Raw genomic sequence first — 23,396 nt, 5'->3', positions numbered from 1 at the left:
GCCCGGAGGGTACAGGTGGGGGAGCGGGACCAATGGTTGGCGGGTCGGGGGAGGGTCTGGGCGAGGTGCCAGGCCGGGGGTAGAGCGGGGGACGGGGCCTGGGTGAGTGACAGACTGGGAGGGGCTGTGGGCGGGGCCCAACGGGGCCGGGGGCGGGGCTGGGAGCTGGTCGGGGCGGGGCCTAACAGGGGCGGGGCTGGGAGCTGGTCTGGGGCGGGGCCGGGGGCGGGGCTTGGAGCTGATCTGGGGCGGGGTCTAATAGGGTCGGGGGCGGTCTGGTCTTGGGGTAGGGTCTGTGGGTGCGCGGGGGAGGGTCTGGGGGTGCAGGGTTGGGGGTGAGTCTGGGGGCGGGCCTGGCGGTGGTGACAGGTGTGGCACAGGGCGGGGGGAGGGTCTGGGGGTGGTGACAGGTGGGCTGCCGGGCCCAGGGAGGGTCTGGAGGGGTCGAGTGGACCCTGGGTTGTGCCAGGCCGAGACTCTGGAGCAGGGAAGGGGCTGGGGGGCTGGGGGCTGGGGGTGCTTCTGGGCCCAGGCCAGAGTTCGGGTGCAGGCGCTGCGGGGGTTGTCGGGGCGGGGTGCGGGCGGGGTGCGGGCGGGGTGGTTCTGGGTCCCAGGGGCGGGCCCAGGCCTGGGGGTGCAGATCTGCCGAGGTTACGGGCGGGCGAGGAGTGGGGTGGGGTGGGGTGGCTCCAGGCTGGGGAGGGGGGCCTGTAGCCCCAGGCTGAGGGGAGGGTCCAGGCGGGGGGCGGGCCCGGGGGCGGGCCCAGGCTCCGGGGTGCAGGCGGGCAGCAGGCCGGCGGGCCCCGGGCGCCATGGACCTGCTGTCGGCGCTGAGTCTGGGGGAGCTGGCGCTCAGCTTCTCCCGAGTCCCCCTGTTCCCCGTCTTCGACCTCAGCTATTACATCGTGTCCATCCTCTACCTCAAATATGAGCCAGGTGAGCGGGAGCCTGGGGGGCTGCTGGGGGACCCCTGGGGGTGAGCCGGCCCAGGATGTGGGGGGCTACCGAGGGGGGTCCCCCAGGGGTGACCTGGCCCAACATGGGGGGAATAACTGGGAGGGGGGTCCCTCGCCGGCAGGAGCGCAGGAGCCTGGGCTGGGGTCCTTGTCCACAGCGAGGAGGGGGTGGGCACAGCTGGGCAACCCTGCCAGATGCCCCCCCAGTCACCTTGACCTCCCCCCACCCCGGGGCAGAGACAGCTGAGCGAGTCCATATAAGGCCGAGTCATGCCAGGTCAGGTGCAGGGGAAGTAACACCAGGGTCACCTCTCCCCCTCCCCCTGCTCAGGGGACAGCCGCCCCCCCCCCCAGCTGGCCTCCCATGCTTGAGGTGACCCTCCCTCCAGCTGTGGACCTCCCTGGGAGAATGAAACATTTTTGATTGAAAAAAAAATTCTGTTTGTTTGTTTATCAAAGAAGCTGGTAGCCGGTCCCCATTCGCTGCTGTGTTTTTCTTTAATCTTCTATTTTTATAATCTCAGCGCCTCTCCATTCCTGCCTGCAGACCTCGGAGAGAAGACAGATCAAATCAAATCAAGAGAAGGGAGAACAAGGGTCTATCAGATCAGATTTCCGGAGGGGGCACCTTGCCTCCCACCTTGGGGATGGCATACCCGCCTTGATCCAGCCCCCCCCCCCCCAGTGGGAAGGGCTGCCCCTTCCATGATAAAAATAGATGCTGGACTGGATTGACGACTCCCGGGAGGGGGGGGGGGGAAATTCAGGCAGCCTTCTCGGCCCTTCTGGGGCAGCAGAAAAATCCATGATCTTAAGAAGAAAAAAGAAAAAGTTAGGGGCCAGGTGATGATGCACCTGGCTGACCCCAATCCCCACCTGCGGGGGGGGGGGGGAGCTTCACAGTGGTGGAGATGGGCTGCAGATGTCTCTCTGTCTCTCTCCCTCTCTATCTCCCCCTTCCCTCTCAACCTCTCCCTGTCTCTATTTAATAAACTTGAAAAAAATTAATGAATTTACTTGGGGGGGCGGAGAAGCAGAGCCCCCCCACCCGCTGGTGCCTGCAATGTCCAGGGTGGAAATCCAGACGTCAGGCAGGAGAGTCGGAGTTCTTGATCCACTGTGTCTCCTCAGGGGGGCCATGCACCCCCAGATCCAGAGGTGCCCCTGCTCCCTGGAGACTATGGGGGGTGCGTGGTGAAGCAGACCAGGCTCCAGACTGTGTTCCCGAGAACTGGGGGCGTCTCCATCTGGGAAAGACGCCCCGGTGGGTCCTGACAGCCCCCCCCCCCCAAGATCTGAGGCTGTTCCTTGACGGACTAGCTGAGGGAGAGACAGAGGCGGGGGAGAAGAAGAGAGAAGGAGAGATGGGAAAAAGGGAGGTGGGGAAGGGGAAGACAGAGACGCATATGGCAGAGAGGGGGGGAGAGAAGGCAGATGTAGATAGTATAATGAGACTAGCATAATGAGCATAGACTAGCACAGCATAATGAGATAGCAAAGAGACTCTACTCTCATGCCTGAGACTCCAAAGTCCCAGGTTCAATCCCCTTCACCACCATAAACCAGAGGTGAGCAGGGCTCTGGTAAAAGAGAGAGAGAGAGAGAGAGGAGAGACACAGACAGAGCCTCCCTTTGGCACATGCGATGCCTAGAATCAAACTCAAGACCTCAGGCCTGAGAGTCCAGGGCTCTGCCCCCCACACCCCTCCTGGGCCACATGCCCGTCCCCTTCACCCCATCATGGGTGATGGAGATGGCTGGTCACTTGGAATTGCCCTGGGGGGCTTCCCTTTGGGATTTGACTTGAGACTTTGAAGAGGCCACTCCCCCTCCGTTCCTGTGCTGATTATAAACTCAGCTCTTTTCTTTCTTCTTCTTTTAAAAACATCTTTCTTAATTTTTATTTTCATGAGAGAGATACAGGGAGAAAGAGGCAGCAAGAGACCACAGCCCTGCTCAGCTCTGGCTGAAGGTGGTGCTGGGGATTGAACCAGAATTGGACTTCAAAGCCTCAGGCAGGAGAATCTGTTAGCAGAACCACTGTGCTGTATCCCCAGCCGTATTATATTATTATTATTATTATTATTATTATTATTATTATTATTATTCCCAGAGCCTTGCTGAGCTCCAGCTGATGGTGATGCTGGGGACTGAACCTGGCACCTCAGAGCCTCAGGCAGGAGAGTCTTTTGCAGAACCGTGATACTCTGTGTGTCTCTGAACTTTTAATTAAATATATTTTATTTACTTTGTTTTAGTGAGAGAGAGATTCCAGAGCCCTGCTGAGCTCTGGCTGATGGTGGTGCTGGAGATTGAACCCAGGACCTCAGAGCCTCAGGCAGGAGAGTAGGAGAGTCTTTTTGCATCTCCCCAGTCTTTCTTTCTTTCTTTCTTTCTTTCTTTCTTTCTTTCTTTCTTTCCTTCTTTCTTTCTTTTAATATTTATTCATTTATTCCCTTTTGTTGCCCTTGTTTTATTGTTGTATTTATTATTGACATCATCATTGTTGAATAGGACAGAGAGAAACGGAGAGAGGAGGGGAAGACAGAGAGGGGGAGAGAAAGACAGACACCTGCAGACCTGCTTCACCGCCTGGGAAGCGACTCCCCTGCAGGTGGGGAGCCAGGGGCTCAAACCAGGATCCTTACGGCGGTCCTTGCGCTTTGCGCCACCTGCGCTTAACCCGCTGCGCTACCGCCTGACTCCCCCAGTCCCTTTCAAGAGCATCTCTGTGCCCACACCCTGCCTGGGTCTCTGGGATCGCCCCCCATGTTTGCCTGTGTGAGGGGATATTTTTAGCTGCGAAGGATTTGGTTTCCGCCAAGCACCGGGCCTGCCTGAAGCCCGGCAGCCACACCTGCCCCGGGGATCAACTGCCTCAGGCTTTGGTTTTAAATAGAACTCCTAGTCCTACACCCCCCCCCCCCCCAAAGAACCAGACCTTGGGGCCTTGGAGAAGGCTGGACCACAGGGCTGGAAAAACAGCTCGCTTAGAAGGGCCTGGCAGGGGTGGTGCACACGGTAGAGTTTAACCTTTATCCTGTGCAGGGACGAAGGTTCAAGCCCCCTCCCCAGTCCCACTTGTGTGTGGGGGGGTGCGGCTTCTCTGTCTCTCTCCCCCTCCCTTCTCAATTTCTCTTTGTCTGTGTCCAAAAATAAATAAACATACATAAGAAAGAAGAAAGGAAGGAAGGGAGAAAGAGAAAAGTAGATCTGGGGACCGGGCAGTGGCGCACCTGGTTAAGCGCACACATTACAGTGCACAAGGATCTGGGTTCAAGCCCCTGGCCCCCACCTGCAGAGGGAAAGCTTCACGAGTGGTGAGGCAGGGCTGCAGGTGTCTCTCTTTATCTCTCCCTTGCCCTCTCAATTTCTTTCTGTCTCTATCCGATAACAAATAAATAAGGAAGGAAATAAAAATACGTTAAAACTATATAAAAATGAGAGAAGCAGGTCTGGGCGGGCGGTGGCTCAGTGGGTAGCGCGCACAGTCAGGGCACACACACAGTAGGGGTGAGTTTCCCCCACCCCAACACGCGGCGGGGCCGGGGGTGTCCCAGACTGGGGGCTGGTCCTCCTCGCCGCTTCCCGGGGGTGCCGGGCCTCTCACGCGCGTCCCGTCCCCACGTCCCCAGGGGTGGTGGAGCTGTCCCGGCGGCACCCCGTGGCCTCCTGGCTGTGTGCCATGCTGCACTGCTTCGGCAGCTACGTCCTGGCTGACCTGCTGCTGGGGGAGCCTGTCCTGGACTGTTTCGGCAACACCGCCAGCGTGCTGCTGGCCTCGGCCGTCTGGTCAGTGCGGGCACCCGGGAGCTGGGGGGCACAGGGAGGCTGGCGGAGCGGGGGATGGCATGCCGGGGTCTCTCTCTGTCCCCGTTACCATACACAAGGGCCTGGGTTCAACCCCCCGATCCTCACCTGCAGGGGAGAAGCTTTGGTGCTAAAGTCTCTCTCTCTCTCTCTCTCTCTCTCCCTCCATCTCTGTACCTTAAAAGTTCTCCTGGGGGCCAGAAAAAGGTGCGCCTGGTTAAACACACCCATCACAGTGCACGAGGAGCTGGGTTCAAGCCTCCAGTCCGCACCTGCAAGGGGGAAGCTTCCCAGGCGGTGAAGCAGGGTTGCAGGTGTCTCTCTGTCCCCCTGCCGTCCTAATTTCCCTGTCTTATGCAATAATAAATTAAAAAATGTTAAAGGAAAAAAAAGGGGCCAGGGGTAGATAGCATAATGGTTCTGCAAAAAGACTCGTGCCTGAGGCTCCGAAGTCTCAGGTTCAGTCCCCTGCACCACCATAAACCAGGGCTGAGCTGTGCTCTGGTAAAAACAAACAAACAAATTCTAGAGAGTATGGGAGACAGCATAGAGGTTCTGCAAAAGACGCTCCTGCCGGAGACTCTGAGGTCTCAGGTTCAGTTCCCAGAACCACCGTCAGCCAGAGCTCAGCAGTCCTCCGGAACAAACATTTTAGAAATAGTAATAATTGATTCAGAATTTAAAAAGAAGTCCTCCGGGAGGCCACAGCAATAAACAAATAAAAAGAAAAAGAGGAAGTAAAACTAAAGAGGAGGAATGGGGCCGGGTGGTGGCGCACCTGGCTGAGCGCACACGTTACAAAGCACAAGGCCCCGGGTTTGAGTCTCTGGTCCCCACCTGCAGGAGGAAGCTTCGCAAGTGGTGAAGCAGGGCTGCAGGTGTCTCTCTCTGTCTCTCTCCCTCTCTCTCCCCCCCTTCCCTCTTGATTTCTGGCTGTCTCTATCCAATCAATTAATAATGATAATAAAACAAATTCAAAAAACAACACATGAATGGAAAGCGAACAGTGAACCAGCCCACGGGAAGGGGGGAGCCCTGCAGTCGCGAAGCCCAGGGGAACCCGGGTGTGCGGGGCTGGGGGAGGGCCGGGGCCCCCACACGCTGACCCTGCCCCCTGCCCCCCACAGGTACCTGACTTTCTTCTGCCCCCTGGACCTCTTCTATAAGTGTGTGGCCTTCCTGCCACTGAAGCTCGTGTTTGTGGCTATGAAGGAAGTCGTGCGTGTGCGAAAGATTGCGGCTGGCACCCACCACGCCCACCACCACTACCACCACGGCTGGTTCATCATGGTGGCCACCGGCTGGGTCAAAGGTGCAGGCCCACTGCCCATCGGCACCTGGGGAACCCCAGGGAGGGTGGGCAGGGCTGTGGGGTGTCTCCTCTCTCAGCACCCTGCACAGCACCCAGGGAGCCCATGGAGGGTGGGCAGGGCTGTGGGGTCTCTCCTCACTCAGCACCAGGCACAGCACCCAGGGAGCCCCATGGAGGGTGGGCAGGGCTGTGGGGTGTCTCCTCTCTCAGCACCAGGCACAGCACCCAGGGAGCCCATGGAGGGTGGGCAGGGCTGTGGGGTCTCTCCTCTCTCAGCACCCTGCACAGCACCCAGGGAGCCCCATGGAGGGTGGGCAGGGCTGTGGGGTCTCTCCTCTCTCAGCACCAGGCACAGCACCCAGGGAGCCCCATGGAGGGTGGGCAGGGCTGTGGGGTCTCTCTTCTCTCAGCACCCTGCACAGCACCCAGGGAGACCATGGAGGGTGGGCAGGGCTGTGGGGTCTCTCCTCTCTCAGCACCATGGACAGCACCCAGGGAGCCCATGGAGGGTGGGCAGGGCTGTGGGGTGTCTCCTCTCTCAGCACCCTGCACAGCACCCAGGGAACCCATGGAGGGTGGGCAGGGCTGTGGGGTGTCTCCTCTCTCAGCACCAGGCACAGCACCCAGGGAGCCCATGGAGGGTGGGCAGGGCTGTGGGGTGTCACCTCTCTCAGCACCCTGCACAGCACCCAGGGAGCCCATGGAGGGTGGGCAGGGCTGTGGGGTCTCTCCTCTCTCAGCACCCTGCACAGCACCCAGGGAGCCCCATGGAGGGTGGGCAGGGCTGTGGTGCTGTCCCGAGTGCTCAGTGTCCCTGCCCTGTCTCCAGGGTCCGGGGTGGCCCTCATGTCCAACGTGGAGCAGCTGGTCCGGGGTGTCTGGAAGCCGGAGGCCAACGAGTTACTTCACATGTCCTTGTGAGTCCCTGCCCGTCCCCCCAGACTGGTGGGCACAGACAGCAACCCTCCCAGGACCCTCCTGCTAACCGAGCAGCTCAGGTCCCTGGCGCCACATGGAACCCCAGGATGGCACCAGAGGAAGCTCCAGGGGTGGTGGAGCTGGGCTGGGGCATCTCTTCTCTCTCCCCCTCTCCTTTCTGTCTCTGTTTCTCCTTTGTCTCTCCTCTCTCTGCCTCCCCTGTCTGTCTCTCCTCTCTGTCTCCTCAATCTGTTTCCCCTCTATTTTTCCTGTCTCTGTGTCTGTCAGAAAGGGCTGGCCTGGGGGCAGAGATGGGGGGTCAGAGACAGGCAGAGATGGGTCAGAGACAGGGAGAGATGGGTCAGAGACAGGCAGAGATGGGTCAGAGACAGGGAGAGATGGGTCAGAGAAGGCAGAGATGGGTCAGAGACAGGCAGAGATGGGTCAGAGACAGGCAGAGATGGTAGTGAGAGACGGCTGACTCCCGCCCACAGCCCCACCAAGGCCAGCCTGTGCGGGGCTGTGCTGTTCACCCTTCAGCAGACGCGCTGGCTGCCTGTGGCCAAGGCCACCCTCATCTTCCTCTTCACACTCTTCATGGTCTCCTGCAAGGTGAGCAGACCGGGCGGGTGGGGGCACGGGGGTGGGTGTCCTGGCTGACCTCTCGCCGGAGAAGAGCAGGGTCTGCAGGGTGCAGGGGCAGAGCGAGGCGTCCGACACAGGGACCTCCAGGTCCAGACTGGGGTCCCCCTCCACTTAGTGGGGGCGTCTGCAGAACACCCTCTCCACGGGCTGGGGGACCCACCAGCTGACAGCCGAGGAGGGGGTCACCCAGACGCAAAAAGGACCAGGGGACCCTGACCTGGGCACTGAGGGTCCCTGAGTGCCCCCAGTCCTGGGGAACGCCACTTTTCGGTTGCCGTCCAGTGAGGGGCCATGGGAGGCGTCTTGGGGTCTCCCCAGCACTGAGCTGACTGGTGGCCTCCTCCTCCTGCCTTGTACCCCCGACAGGTGTTCCTGACGGCCACCCACTCCCATCACTCTCCCTTCGACTTCCTGGAGAGCTACATCTGCCCCGTGCTTTTCGGGGGGTCCTGGGGGGCCGACCCCCACCACCATGACAATCACGGGGGCCCCCACGGGGGAGGCGCCCCCCACTCGGCCCTGCCCACCAAGTCCAAGGAGGAGCTGAGTGAATGCACCCGGAAAAAGAAGACTAAGAAGGCAGAGTAGGGGGCCAGGGAAGGGGCTCCGGGCAGGGGGGACCCTTCCTCTCTCTGCCAGAACCTTGCCCCCCCAACAATCATAACTGTTTTTCAGGGCGGGGGAGCCTCTCTACTGCAGCCATACCTCCCACCTGACGGGACCCCGGGGGGCTGTTGTAATCACCCCCACCCTCCCCCACCAAGGGCCGTCTACCTGGACTCACTCACCCGACGGCCATTTATTTATTTGCCTGTATGTTTATTCCCCCCAGCTTCCTCCTCCATGCAGCCACAGGGATTTCAGCCCCTGGAAGGGTAGGCAAGGCCTCCCCCTACTCCCAACTCAGTGGAGAGCCCCCCCCCCCCACCACAAAGCAAGCCTTAGAAACTTGGACCTCATGCCTGGGATGCCCCCCCAGCCCTCTCTGATGCCCCCACCCCCACATGGACAGGCCTCTCGCAAGTTCACATCCGCCTTCACAGCCGTCAGTTACTCAGGCAACAGTCGACCTGGGGCCAAACTCCCTTGTCACCCTCCTGGAATCCTGGGGCTCCCCAGCCCTGAGTGCTCGAACCCAGACCTTCAGCTGGACGCGGGGTGGGGGGTCTGGGAGGTAGCACAGATGTCAGGAAGTGCCTTGTGGGGGCAGCGGGTACACGTGGAGGCCACAAGCCCTCAATTCTCTGACGAGCGGAGGACGTTTGCCAATAAACTTGTGTGACAAGCTTGGTGGTACCTGTTCCCCACCGGGGGGTGGTCTGGGGGTTGATGGACCTGGGTTCAAATTCCAGGCTACAGACACTTTTATATGGTATATGGCTGAGGGAGGGAGACAGCTCAGCTGGCAGAGTGCATGCCTTGTCATGCTGGATGCCCTGGGTTTGTCCCAGAAGCACATGGGAGCACCCTGCACAGCACCCAGAGAGCCCATGGAGGGTGGGCAGGGCTGTAGGGTCTCTCCTCTCTCAGCCCCCTGCACAGCACCTAGGGAGCCCATGGAGGGTGGGCAGGGCTGTGGGGTCTCTCCTCTCTCAGCACCCTGCACAGCACCCAGGGAGCCCCATGGAGGGTGGGCAGGGCTGTGGGGTCTCTCCTCTCTCAGCACCAGGCACAGCACCCAGGGAGCCCATGGAGGGTGGGCAGGGCTGTGGGGTCTCTCCTCTCTCAGCACCCTGCACAGCACCCAGGGAGCCCATGGAGGGTGGGCAGGGCTGTGGGGTGTCTCCTCTCTCAGCACCAGGCACAGCACCCAGGGAGCCCATGGAGGGTGGGCAGGGCTGTGGGGTGTCTCCTCTCTCAGCACCAGGCACAGCACCCAGGGAGCCCCATGGAGGGTGGGCAGGGCTGTGGGGTCTCTCCTCTCTCAGCACCAGGCACAGCACCCAGGGAGCCCATGGAGGGTGGGCAGGGCTGTGGGGTCTCTCCTCTCTCAGCACCATGGACAGCACCCAGGGAGCCCCATGGAGGGTGGGCAGGGCTGTGGGGTCTCTCCTCTCTCAGCACCAGGCACAGCACCCAGGGAGCCCCATGGAGGGTGGGCAGGGCTGTGGGGTCTCTCCTCTCTCAGCACCAGGCACAGCACCCAGGGAGCCCCATGGAGGGTGGGCAGGGCTGTGGGGTCTCTCCTCTCTCAGCACCATGCACAGCACCCAGGGAGCCCATGGAGGGTGGGCAGGGCTGTGGGGTGTCTCCTCTCTCAGCACCAGGCACAGCACCCAGGGAGCCCCATGGAGGGTGGGCAGGGCTGTGGGGTGTCTCCTCTCTCAGCACCAGGCACAGCACCCAGGGAGCCCATGGAGGGTGGGCAGGGCTGTGGGGTCTCTCCTCTCTCAGAAATGAATAATGGAAGTAAAAGGGGTGGAGCTGGGTCTGCACAGACGATGCCTCAATGTGAGAGAGACAGAGCCCTGCTGAGCTCTGGCTGATGGTGGTGCTGGATATTGAACCCACGGCCTTGGCACTCCAGGCAGGAGAGTCTGTTTGCAGAACCCCTGTGCTGCCTTCCCAGCCCTAAATTAATCTTTTAGAAAGAAAGAAAAGTTATCTGAGGAGCAGTGGAGTCACACATACACAGAACCCTTTGTCACGTATGAGGACCAGGGTCTGAGTCCGGGGAGCCCCTGCCAGGGAAAGCTGCCTGAGTGGTGGAGCAGTGCTTGGTGTCTCTCGTCTCTCTGTCCCTCACCCTCTGTGGAAACAAAATAAGACAGAGAGCTGACTGGGGGCGCTGGAGTCACACAAGCCTGGAACCCCCCTCACTCCTCTCTCTGTCAGTGTGGGGTCTCCTCCCCCCCATTCCAGAGACTTCTGTCCACCTGCCGGCAGCCCCTGTCCTGGCCCCCAGGGATTGCTGTCGCCCCGCTCAGGCTCTGCTTAGGCCCTTCTCCAGGCCAACCTCCCTGGGGTTCAGGACTCTCTCTCTGGGAGACCCCTCTTCTGTAACAGCGTGCTGACTGGGCCAGGCAGGGAAGGTGTGGGGTCCCTGGCCTGGGGGTACAGTCCCTCCCAACTCTGAGCAGTCAGGCTATTGCCCGAGAACCAGGAAGACCTGTTGTTTATAAAGGATCAGTCCCCCTGCAGATGGGGACTGGGGGCTTGAACCTGGGTCCTTGTGCATTGTAACAGGTGCGCTCAGCCAGATGTGCCACCACCCGGCCCACTATGTACTTATTTTTATTATAAAGGACGATGGATGATGGATGGATGGTGGATGATGGATGGTAGATAGATGATGGGTGGACGGATGTATAGATGGATGGATGGATGACAGTGGATAGTGGATGATGGATGGATGATGGATGGTGGATAGATGATGGATGATGGGTGGATGGATGGATGACAGTGGATAGTGGATGATGGATGGATGATGGATGGTGGATAGATGATGGATGGATGATGGGTGGATGGATGGATGACAGTGGATAATGGATGATGGATGTTGGAACTTGCCAACTTGCCAACTCTCAGCTGAGGTAAGCCTTATTACTGGCCTCTCGTCTTAGCTCTGGTGGCTAACAACAGGAAAAGACCAGGAGACCATTCAGTCACAAATGATCCGTTTATTGTACAGAAGGCAGGATTTAAGTAGCAGAAAGGAACAAAGGACATTTTTCACCTGTGGCAGTAAGGGTGGGCTTTGGAAGGTCAGAACCTTCATGGTGAAGGTTCTAAGGAATGAAGAGAATTGATTGTGGTAGAGGGAGTTCCGGAGTGGTTAGTGGCAAGAGAGAAGCAGACAGAAAAGGAGCCTTGAAGGCAGAGAGGTAAGATAGAGGAGTTAGATCAAAGTGGAGGAGGGGGTTAAGGAAATAGAAAGAAGGGCCTTTTGGTCAAGGCAGAATGTTGATATATGGAGTATGTGTGATCACAGCAGGTGAACTATAGTGAACTTCAAGCTGGCAAAATATTTGGTGTATAACAAGGAAGTGAGTTAAGTGTTGGGGGTGTGGGCTGTTCCTGTGATGCTTGGGAGACTGACAAGGGGAAACTGAGTCAGGAAAACTTTTCCCTCCATGCTCGACCCCTGAAAGGGAGATACTGACAGGTGGGGTATCTTTTCAGACCTCCATCTGTATAATGGGAGTTCCCCTATGCTCTACCATACTCACAGTATCCTCACAGATGGATGGATGGATGGATGGATGGATGGATGGATGGATGGATGATGGGTGGTGGATGGTGGATGGATGGATAGATAGAAGGTGCATGATGGATGGATGGTGTATGGATGGATGGATGTTGCATGGATGGTGGATTACAGATGGATGGTGGCTGGTGGGTGGTGAGTGGTGGAAGGACAGAGAGACCCAGAACTCTGCTCTGCCTTTTTCAGTCTCTGTGTCCCCCCCACCAGATCCCTGACCCCCCACCTCACTCCCTGCCTGCTGCCTAGGGTGTCACTTGGAGGAGTGATTCAGCCAGAGTACCAAGGGCTTGGCCGTCCTTGGTCCCACACTGCTGGCTGTCTCTCCCAGCTCCGACATCCCCTAGTCCTGTCCACGAGGTTGGGAGAACTGGGGCCCCGACACCCAACGGTTAATGGGCAACCTGGCCCCAAGCCCAGCAGTGCCGGGCTCCAACCCCAGTCTCTCTCTCTCTCTCTTTCTTTTTGTCCCCGGCTTTTGGGGACAAGGGGCAGGGACCAGCCTGGGAAGCTTCTAGAATAGAAGTCACTCATCTCAGGGAGCCAGCAAACTCCCCCCTCCAACCACCCTCATTTCCAGAACCTTCCAGTTGTCCCGAGTGGACAGACGGGCTGGACTGGGGCCCTGCCCACAGGGAACCGGAAGCCTGGAGCCACCCCACCTGGTCCCTGTCCCTGTCACTCACTGGGTCCCCAAAGGTCTGGCTGCAGAGGGGACCCCTCCAGCCTGAGGTGAGAATGGGGTTGGGGGAAGACAGAAGGGTGATGGCCACCAGGGAGGCACCCAGGGGTTACTAGGCCCAGGGCTGGCTTCTTGGGTGGCTCTGGGCCCAAAAGGTGGGAGGAAGCTTGGTTCTCCAGCAGGGGCTGTTACAGAGAAACCCCAAGCCTGGGGCTGCTTGGTGCGTTCAGCAATGGTGACTTTTTCTTGCTTTTTTCTTTTTTTGGTATAACCATTATGCTATCTCTCTAGCCCCCCCCCATTTAAAAAATATTTATTTATTAATTTTCCCTTTGCTTTGGCCCTTTTTTATTATTATTGTTGTTGTTATTGATGTTGTCGTGTTGGCTAGGACAGAGAGACATGGAGAGAGGAAGGGGAGACAGAGAGGGGGAGAGAAAGACAGACACCTGCAGACCTGCTTCACCGCCTGTGAAGCGACGCCCCTGCAGGTGGGGAGCCGGGGGCTTGAACCACCCATTTTTTAAAATTAAATGTTTGTTGCTTAGGCCAGGAAGACTGTACAGCAGTTAATATACCCCTTGAGACTCTGAGGTCCCAGGTTTGATCCCCGGCACCACTGTCAGCTGGAGCTCAGCAGGGCTCTGGGGAAGAAATGATTTCATTCATTATTTGTTTTCTGAGAGAAGTCAGAAGGGAAAGGACAGACAGGGAGAGAGACAGAGAGACCCCTGCAGCCCTGCTCCATCACTCGTGAAGCTTGCCCCCTGCAGGTGGGGACCAGGGACTTGAACCCGGGTCCTTTCTGTCTCTCTGCCTTCCTAGCAGCACAGAGTCACTCTGTGGTTATAAAGCCCCAGGGATAATCACCCCAAAAAATTATTTTTAAAGAATGCATAATATTTTCCGTCATATTCAAGACTTCCCCACTGCAGCAGATTTAAAAAATATATTTATTTATTTACTCCCTTTCGTTGCCCTTGTTATTTTATTGTTATAGTTATTATCATTTTTGTTGATGTCGTCCTTGTTGGCTAGGACAGAGAGACATGGAGAGAGGAGGGGAAGACAGAGAGGAGTAGAGAAAGACAGACACCTGCAGACCTGCTTCACCGCCTGGGAAGCGACTCCCCTGCAGGTGGGGAGCCGGGGGCTCGAACCGGGATCCTTATGCCTGCCGGTCCTTGTGCTTAACCCGCTGCGCCACCGCCCGACTCCCAGATTTATTTCTTCAGAGGCACAGGGACAGCTCAGCCTGGCTTCACCATCTCTGGAGCCCTCCCTCCATACCATCTGTGGTGCTACCATGCTGTGCCCTGGGCTCGAACCCAGGGCCACCCATGCGGTCAGCTGTACCCACTGAGCCGGCCCGTGTCCTGACCGTCTTCTGCCAGGAGCCAGCCACTTGGTGTGGAGGCGCCGCTGCTCTTGGGGTAACCTCGGAGGGGACTGAGTCGTGATGACAATGAGAGCCCCCACAGCTGGGCTACCCCACTGCCCCGGGGGACCCGGGTGAGGCCTAAGAAGGGGCCCCCCGGGATCCTGGGTGCCAGGAAACCACAGTTACCAGGGTGACGACGGCAGGGCAGGGCGGGGAGCCTGCGGAGGCTCCCGCACCCCAGAACCTTCAGTCTCCCTGGCCCCCCCGGCTGCCTCTGAGGGTCCTGGAGCTCCCCATGGCGGGGGCCTGAGCCCGGCGGCCCAGCCCAGCTCCTGTTCTGGGGGAGCTCATCTGGGGGGCCAGGCAGCATGAGCGGGGGACCCCTCAGCCCGGGCACCCGCCGGCGGCTCCTCCAGGGCCAGCCAGGCCCCCTCCCTGCCCCCGCACCCAGTGGAGTCTCCATCTTCCTCAGTTCCCTGCCCGCCGGTAAGGGGGTGTGGGGGGTATTCAGGGCAGCCGTGCCCCCCAGGGTGGGGTGTTCCCCCAGGGTGGGCTGTGATTCTGGCTCCAGAGTCTTCAGGGAGCCCTGAATCTGTCCCCCTCCCTGTGCCCCAGCTAGGGAGCCATAAAGAAACTATTTCACGGGGCTTCCCAGACCCTCTGTCTCTCCCTCGGAGACCCAGGCCCAGATTCAGACTGGACTGATCTGGGTGGAGGCTGGGGGGCAAGATTCTGTGAAGTGTGTTCAAATCCTGGGCCCCCAGAGTGACTTCTCCCCCACACAAGGACCTGCTGTCTTCCACAATCAAAATAAGTGTATATGTTTATTTTTATCTTATGTTGTTGTCACTATTGTTTTTCCCACCAGTGCCTTGCCCAGCTCTGACTGATGGTGGTGCTGGGGATCGAACCCAGGACCTTGGAGCCTCAGGCAGGAGGGACTTCTTGCAGAAGCACTGTGCTGTGTACCCAACCTTATTATTATTGTTATTATTTTCTTTCCCAGAGCCCTGCTCAGCTCTGGCTGGTTGTGGTGCTGGGGACTAAACCTGGAGTCTCAGATTCTCAGGCAGGAGGGTCTTTTTGTAAAACAATTGTGCTGTCTCCCAGCCATATTATTATTATTATTATTATTATTTTACTACCATTATTATTATTTTCTCCAGAGCCCTGCTGAGCTCTGGCTGATGGTGGTGCTGGGGACTGAACTCAGGACCTCAGAGCCTCAGGCAGAAGAGTCTGTTTGCAGAACCCCTGGCTGTCTCCCTGGCCCTGAACTTTTAAAAAAACCTGTATTTGTTTTACTTTATTTTATTTTTTTAATAAGTGTTTTCTCTTTTTTAATTTTTTAATATTTATTTATTCCCTCTTGTTGCCCTTTTTTTTATTGATGTCGTCGTTGTTGGCTAGGACAGTGAGAAATGGAGAGAGGAGGGGAAGACAGAGAAGGGGAGAGAAAGACAGACACCTGCAGACCTGCTTCACCGCTTGCAAAGTGACCCCCTGCAGGTGGGGAGCCGGGGTTCGAACCGGGATCCTTATGCCGGTCCTTGTGCTTTGCGCCACCTGCGCTTAACCCGCTGTGCTACCGCCCGACTCCCTATTTGTTTTATTTTTATGAGACACACTCACAGAGCCAGAGTGTCGTTCTGGCAAGAGATGTCAGAGTTCCCGGGTGCCTGGAACGAGCGAGCTCAGGTGGACCTGCGTGAGGTTGCGGTCTGAGACCCAGCGCCTCCTGGCAACACCCTGGAGCGCCGTGGCTGTGGAGCAGGGTCTCTCTCTCTCTCTCTCTCTCTCTCAGTTTTCATTATTTATTTATTGCATAGAGACAGCCAGAAATCAAGAAGGAAGGGGGAGGGGGGGGCACTTGCAGCCCTGCTTCACTGCTTGTGAAAATTCCCCCCTGCAGGTGGGTCCGACGACATCAATAACAACAATAATACCGACAACAATAAAACAACAAGGGCGGGAGTCGGGCGGTAGCGCAGCGGGTTAAGCGGCATGGCTCAAAGCACAAGGACCAGCACAAGGATCCCGGTTCGAGCCCCCGGCTCCCCACCTGCAGGGGAGTCGCTTCCCAGGCGGTGAAGCAGGTCTGCAGGTGTCTGTCTTTCTCTCCCCCTCTCTGTCTTCCCCTCCTCTCTCCATGTCTCTCTGTCCTAGCCAACAACAAAGAGATTAATAACAATGACAATAATAACTACAACAATAAAATAACAAGAGCAACAAAAGGGAATAAATCAATAAATATAAAAAATATATTTTATGCTTTTTTACATTTTTTATATTTATTTATTTTCCCTTTTGTTGCCCTTTTGCAATTTTTTATTCTTTATTTATTTATTGGATAGAGACAGTCAGAAATTGAGAGGAAGGGGGAGACAGAGAGGGAAAGAGACAGAGAGACCCCTGCAGCCCTGCTCCACCACTCGCAAAGCTTTCCCCCTGCAGGTGGGGACCAGGGGCTCGAACCTGGGTCCTTGACATTACAACAGGTGCGCTACCACCTGGCTCCGCCCTTTTTTATTGTTGTTGTAGCCATTATTGTTGTTGTTACTGATGTCGTCATTGTTGGATAGGACAGAGAGACATGGAGAGAGGAGGGAAGACAGAGAGGGGGAGAGACAGACAGACACCTGCAGACCTGCTTCACCGCCTGGGAAGCGACTCCCCTGCAGGTGGGAAGCCGGGGGCTCGAACCGGGATCCTTCCTCCAGTCCTTGCGCTTTGTGCCACGTGCGCTGAGCTACAGCCCGGCTCCCTAAAAATATTTTTAAAAAGGTATGTAGGGGGCTGTGCCACGTGCGCTGAGCTACAGCCCGGCTCCCTAAAAATATTTTTAAAAAGGTATGTAGGGGGCTGGGCCGTGGTACACCTGATAGAACAGCCCTGTCCCCATGCACAAGGACCCGGGTTCAAGCCTCAGGTCCCCACCTGCAGGGGGAAAGCTTCAAGAGCAGTGAAGCAGGGCTGCGGGGGTCTCTGTGTGTCTCTCTATCTCTCTGACTCCCTTCTCACTTTCTCTCTGTCTCTATCAACATGTCTATAAAGCAGAGCCTCCCTCTGACACATGTGATGCCAGGGATTGAACCCAGGACCTCAGGTCTAAGAGTTCAGCCCTTTATCCACCGCTCCATCTGCACGAGGGCCTGGGTTCGAACCTCTGTTTCCACACGAGAGCCTCGCACTGGGCACGGGGGAAGCTTCATAAGCAGTGGGGTGAGGCTGGGTTGTCTCTCCTCTGTCTCTCCCTGGGAACAAAGGAGGGAGAGAGAGAGCGGTGGCAGCTGCACGCAAGGAGTACGGAGCCCCCTGCAGCAATCAGTCCATCCATCGAGAAGAATAAGAAAGGAAGCGAAGCTGGGATGGGGGCAGGCACCCCACGCCAGCTCACGCCCCGTCCCCTTGTCCCCCTGCAGACATGGACGCGGAGCGGGAAGCTCTGCAGATCCACGCCTACCCTGAGGTGCAGACCTTCTGCCAGAAGCACGGCCTGACGCTGGAGGTAACCGTGTGCTTTGGTTTCCCCGGCCCTGAGACCTGGCTGCGGACGCCTACTCCATAGGCACCACCACACCTGGGAGAGCTCCGTGGCTGAGGGAGGGGCCTACACTGTCTCTGTCCTTTCTCTCTCTCTCTCTCTCTCTCTCCTCCCTCTTTTCTCATTTTTAATTACCTTTATTTATTTATTGGCTAGAGACAGTCAGAAATCAGGAGGGGAAGCTTCTACCTGCATGGGGGAAGCTTCTTTAGTGGTGAAGCAGGGCTGCAGGGGTCTCTGTGTCTCTCTCCCTCTCTATCTCTCTCTCCCCTCTCAATTTTTCTCTGTCCTGTCCAAATAACTTTTAAAAATATAAAGAACAGGGAGTCCGGCTGTAGCGCAGCAGGTTAAGCGCACGTGGTGCAAAGCGCAAGGACCGGCGTGAGGATCCCGGTTCGAGCCCCCGGCTCCCCACCTGCAGGGGAGTCGCTTCCCAGGCGGTGAAGCAGGTCTGCAGGTGTCTGTCTTTCTCTCCCCCCTCTGTCTTCCCCTCCTCTCTCCATTTCTCTCTGTCCTATCCAACAACGACAACAACAATAATAACGACAACAATAAAACAACAAGGGCAACAGAAGGGAATGAATAAATAAATAAAATAAATATAAAAAATAAAGAAAAAGAACAAAGCATGGACCTGTGCTTCCTCCTGAGTCTGGGGGCGGGGGAGGCCCCACTGACACCCCCCTGGCCCCCTCTGACCCTCCCAACCCCCTTGATCTCCTGATGGCCCTGACACCCCCAACCCCGGGCCCCCTGACCTCCCTGCTCCTCTAACACTTTGTCCCCCAACCCTCCCTGACCACTGCCCTAGCCTCCCCTGACCTCCTTGACCTCCCTAGCTCCCCCAGACCTTCCTGACCCCCTGATGCACCCTGGCCCCTTGACCTCTGGTTCCCCCGACCCCTGACCTCTGTTCTCGCTGACCCCCCCCTCCCCGTGACCTCCCCAGGTTGTGGACCTGCTATGGGGCCTGGGGGAGTCGGAGGCGTCCAAGCTGCTGAGCCCTGAGCTGCGTCTGGAGGAGCTGGAGCGATGTCAGCACTCATCTCTGGGACCCACGTTTGTGGTGAGTGACCCCGCCACCCCGTGCCCCGTATCCCCGTGCCCCACGCCCGCCCCAGCATTGCCACCCCCCTCCCAGACTGTGCCTCTGAGAAGCCGCCGGTGAACTGAGGTTGGGACGGAAGCCCACACAGGAGCTGGGGGTGGACGTGGGTCCCCCCACTGCCCGGCCCTGGAAATGGGGGGGCGCCTGGGAAGCCACAGAGAGCATCAGGGGCATTGGGGAATTCACTTCTTCTTCCAGGACCCTGATGTTTTCTGACTTCTCCTTCTAATGATTATTCTTCTTATGAGTGTGTTTTGCCAGGTCCTCACACATGCTGACTCCACTACTCTGACGTTTTCAGTGAGAGAGAGAGAGAGAAAGAGAGAGAGGGAGAGAGAGAGAGAGAGAGAAAGAGAGAGAGGGAGAGAGAGAGAGAGAGAGAGAGAGAGGGAGAGAGAGAGACAGAGAGAGAGAGACAGAGAGAGAGGGAAAGAGAGAGACAGAGAGAGAGAAAGAGAGAGAGAGACAGAGAGAGAGGGAGAGAGAGAGACAGAGAGAGAGACAGAGAGGGAGAGAGAGAGGGAGAGAGAGAGGGAGAGACAGAGAGAGAGAGACAGAGAGAGAGAGAGAGAGAGGGAGAGAGAGAGAGGGAGAGAGAGGGAGGGAGCGGGAGAATGGAGGAGAGATACAGCCATCACAGCACCTGAGCTTCCTGCAGTGCTGGGACATCTCTCCTGTGGTCCTAGGGCTTGACTTTGAGCCTCCCGCGAGCAAGGCAGCTCTCTGCCTAGTGCCGATGGCTCTTTAAAAAATCTTTTGCACAAGGACCGGAGTAAGGATCCCGGTTCGAGCCCCCGGCTCCCCACCTGCAGGGGAGTCGCTTCACAGGCGGTGAAGCAGGTCTGCAGGTGTCTGTCTTTCTCTCCCCCTCTCTGTCTTCCCCTCCTCTCTCCATTTCTCTCTGTCCTATCCGACAACAACAACAATAATAACTACAACAATAAAACAACAAGGGCAAGAAAAGGGAATAAACAAATAAAACATTAAAAAAACAAGGGCTACAAAAGGGAATAAATAAATAAATATTTTAAAAATATTTTTAAATTATTGCTTTATTCATTATATAGAGACAGAGAGAAGTCAAGAGGGAAGTGGAAATAGAGACAGAGACACCTGCAGCCTTGCCCCACCACTCGTGAAGTGTCCCCCCTGCAGATGGAGAACTGGGGCTTGAACCTGGGTCCTTACGCTTGGTAACAGGTGCACTCAACCAGTTGTGCCACTGCCTGGCCCTTTCTATGATTTTCTATACTGTTATTCATAAGTCTATTCCATGCTATCATAGTCTGTTCTAGTCTACTCTATTCTACCCTTTTGTATTTTAAAAAATATTTTAAATATATTTTATTTCCTTTTGTTGCCCTTGTTGTCTTTTATTGTTGTAATTATTATTGTTGTTGTTATTGATGTCGTTGTTGGATAGGACAGAGAGACATGGAGAGAGGAGGGAAGACAGAGAGGGGGAGAGAAAGACAGACACCTGCAGACCTGCTTCACCACCTGGGAAGCGACTCCCCTGCGGGTGGGGAGCTGGGGGCTCGAACCGGGATCCTTATGTCGGCCCTTGCACTTTGCGCCACGTGTGCTTAGCCCGCTGCGCTACCGTCCGACTCCCTCTACTGTATTCTACTCTACTCTCCCTATTCTATTCTATTCTATTCTATTCTATTCTATTCTATTCTATTCTATTCTATTCTTTTTTTTAAATTTTAATTTATTTATTCCCTCTTGTTGCCCTTGTTGTTTTATTGTATTTGTTGTTGTTATTGATGTCATTGTTGTTGGACAGGACAGAGAGAAATGTAGAGAGGAGGGAGAGACAGAGAGGGGGAGAGAAAGACAGACACCTGCAGACCTGCTTCACCGCCTGGGAAGCGACTCCCCTGCAGGTGGGGAGCCGGGGGCTCAAACCGGGATCCTTATGCTGGTCCTTGCACTTTGTACCACGTGCGCTTAACACGCTGTGCTACCACCCAACTCCCTATCCTATCCTATTTTATTCTATCTCTATTCTATTCTATTCTGTCCTGTCCTGTCCTGTCCTGTCCTGTCCTGTCCTGTCCTGTCTTGTCCTATCCTACGCTACTCCACTCTCTTTTCTATTCCACTCTATTCAACTATCTTCTATTCTGCCACATTGGACACTAGCCTTCAACATTCTAACCTACACAGTTCTGTCCTTTTTTAATTTAAAATATATTTTTGCTTTTATCCATTTTGTTTTTCTTGCATTTGATAGAACAGAAAGAAATTGAGAGGGGAGGGGGAGACAGAGAGACAGAGAGACACCTGCAGCCCTGCTCGCCGCTCCTGAAGCTTCCCCCCTGCAGGTGGGAACCGGGGGCTCGAACCCGGTTCTTGTGCTTGGTGACAGTAGGTGTGCTCTTCCGGGTGCACCCCCACCCAGCCCCCAAGTTCCCAGATTTTCAGGGGGTGTGGGGTGCTCAGGCATAGCAGTCCAGAACGCTGGGACTGGGCACTGAGTCCCAAGAGGGCAGCCCAGGTCATGACAGGCAGCAAAAGCACAAGGAAGCTCCCAGTCTCCCCAGTCTCCCCAGGCCACCGGGGACCTTGCTGCCACCGGCCCTGCCCGCACCCCACCCTGCTCCCCCCAGGCCAGGCACCCCAGTGCTGTGACCTGGGGGCTTCCCGTGGAAACTGGGGCTGCAGGGGGCCCCCCTGGGAAGGTGCCTCTCCAGTAAATAACTCATTAAGAGTCCGGGCACAGGCCTGGGCTCCCCAAGGGGCTTCTTTGCACAGGTTCTCAGGCCCTGGGGGCCCCCCAGCTCCAGATCCCCAAGGCCCCCAACTTTCCAGCTCCGTCCCTTCTTCCCAACGTCTCTACCTTCCTGGTGCTTTGGTTCCTGGTTTCTCACGGGGAGAAATCTGGCCCCCAGGCTTGTGTTTGTTAATAAAACTTTATTGGTATGAAGGCGTGTGCGCTCGCCAGCCGGCATGGTGCCTGTTCTGCTTCCCAGGCTCAAGGGTGAGGCCGACGTCACCCATAAGGTCTCTGCTCCAACTGCTGTGGCTTCCGGCTTTGCGGGGGAGGCAGGGCGGGGAGAGGGGCTTCCTGTCTGTGGTGGCAGCTCCACTCCCACCTCAGACCCTGTCCGCAGGGTCACAGCCTCTCCCTCGTGTGTGCTGTGAATACTCTCCCCAGTGTCAGGAGCCTTAACTGCTGCAGTGCATACCATCAGGCCAAGGGCCTGGGTTCGAGCCCCCGGCCGCCCCACCGGAGCAGCATGCACAGGGAAGCTTCACACGCGGTGGAGTGGCACTGGTGTCTCTCCTTGTCTCTCTGTCTCCACTATATACAAATAGGAGGGGAGTTGGGGAGACAGCACAGGGGTTCTGCAAACAGACTCCCCTGCCTGAGGCAATGAGGCCCCAGGTTCAGTCCCCAGCACCACCAGCAGCCAAGTTGAGCAGGGCTCTGGGATCTCTCTCTCTCTCTCTCCCTCCCTCTGTCTCATTAATAAATAAATGAAATAAAAGTTAATAAGTAAATAAAAATAAAAGAGGAAGGAGTTCCCCAGAAGTAGTGCAATCGCCCAGGGGTGAAGCCCAGGCGAAATCATTAGCGGACAAAATAAAGAAACTAAGGATCCCTGAAGGGAGCGCAGTGGGCAGCGCGCTAGACTCTCAGGCCTGCGGCCCTGGGTTCCATCCCATCCCTGGCCTCGCAGGTGCCACAGGGAGGCTCCATTAGTAGAGGAATACATTTTTAATTTTTTAAAAATGTTTATTTATTCCCTTTTGTTGCCCTTGTTGTTTTATTGTTGTAGTTATTGTTGTTGTTATTGTTGTCGTCGTTGTTGGCTAGGACAGAGAGACATGGAGAGAGGAGGGGAAGACAGAGAGAGAAGGGGAGAGAAAGACAGACACCTGCAGACCTGCTTCACCGTCCGGGAAGCGACTCCCCTGCGGGTGGGGAGCCGGGGCCTCGAACCGGGATCCTCACACTGGTCCCTGCGCTTTGCGCCACCTGCGCTTAACCCGCTGCACTACTGCCCAACTCCTGAGGAATAAATTCTTTTAAAAATGTTATTATTGGGTAGGGGGTAGATAGCATAATGGTTCTGCAAAGAGATCCTCCTTCCTGAGGCCCCAAAGTCCCAGGTTCAATCCCCCGCACCACCATCAGCCAGAGCTGAGCAGGGCTCTGGTAAACAAACAAAAATCGTTATTATTTAATTCGCTTATTTACTTCCCCCCCCTTTCTATTATATTTGATAGAAGAGGGAAATATTGAGAGGGGAGGGGGCGAGAGAGAGGGAGAAACAGAGGGGGAGAGACAAGGGGAAGAGACGGGGGAGAGATAGAGAAGGGGACAGAGACAGAGAAGGGAAGTTACAGGGGGAGAGACAGAGAGGGAAAGAATCAGAGAGAGGGACAGACAGAGAGGGAAAGAATCAGAGAGAGGGACAGAGACAGAGAGGGAAAGAATCAGAGAGAGGGACAGACAGAGAGGGAAAGAATCAGAGAGAGGGAGAGACAGAGAGGGAAAGAATCAGAGAGAGGGACAGACAGAGAGGGAAAGAATCAGAGAGAGGGACAGAGACAGAGAGGGAAAGAATCAGAGAGAGGGACAGACAGAGAGGGAAAGAATCAGAGAGAGGGAGAGACAGAGAGGGAAAGAATCAGAGAGAGGGACAGAGACAGAGAGGGAAAGAATCAGAGAGAGGGACAGAGACAGAGAGGGAAAGAATCAGAGAGAGGGAGAGACAGAGAGGGAAAGAATCAGAGAGAGGGACAGAGACAGAGAGGGAAAGAATCAGAGAGAGGGACAGAGACAGAGAGGGAAAGAATCAGAGAGAGGGAGAGACAGAGAGG

General features: G+C 56.4%; 1 protein-coding gene and 1 long non-coding RNA gene across 2 annotated transcripts; both read left to right on the top strand.

Annotated features, from left to right (window-relative positions):
- Positions 1 to 659: 659 nt before the first annotated feature.
- Positions 660 to 8,926, top strand: TMEM38A (transmembrane protein 38A). Its single transcript, XM_007533172.3, has 6 exons — positions 660 to 936; positions 4,592 to 4,748; positions 5,894 to 6,078; positions 6,908 to 6,995; positions 7,491 to 7,608; positions 8,008 to 8,926. Exons 1-6 carry the CDS (start codon positions 813 to 815, stop codon positions 8,227 to 8,229), a joined length of 894 nt encoding a protein of 297 aa, XP_007533234.1. The 5' UTR covers positions 660 to 812; the 3' UTR covers positions 8,230 to 8,926.
- Positions 8,927 to 12,357: 3,431 nt separating this feature from the next.
- LOC132536625 (uncharacterized) lies at positions 12,358 to 18,519 on the top strand. Its single transcript, XR_009548124.1, has 3 exons — positions 12,358 to 12,577; positions 17,331 to 17,416; positions 18,402 to 18,519. It is a non-coding gene; the product is annotated as an uncharacterized LOC132536625 (long non-coding RNA).
- Positions 18,520 to 23,396: the final 4,877 nt, after the last annotated feature.

The sequence above is a fragment of the Erinaceus europaeus genome, unplaced genomic scaffold, assembly GCF_950295315.1.
Source record: "Erinaceus europaeus unplaced genomic scaffold, mEriEur2.1 scaffold_649, whole genome shotgun sequence".
Lineage (NCBI taxonomy): Eukaryota > Metazoa > Chordata > Mammalia > Eulipotyphla > Erinaceidae > Erinaceus > Erinaceus europaeus.
This window is presented reverse-complemented; position numbering and strand designations above follow the sequence as displayed.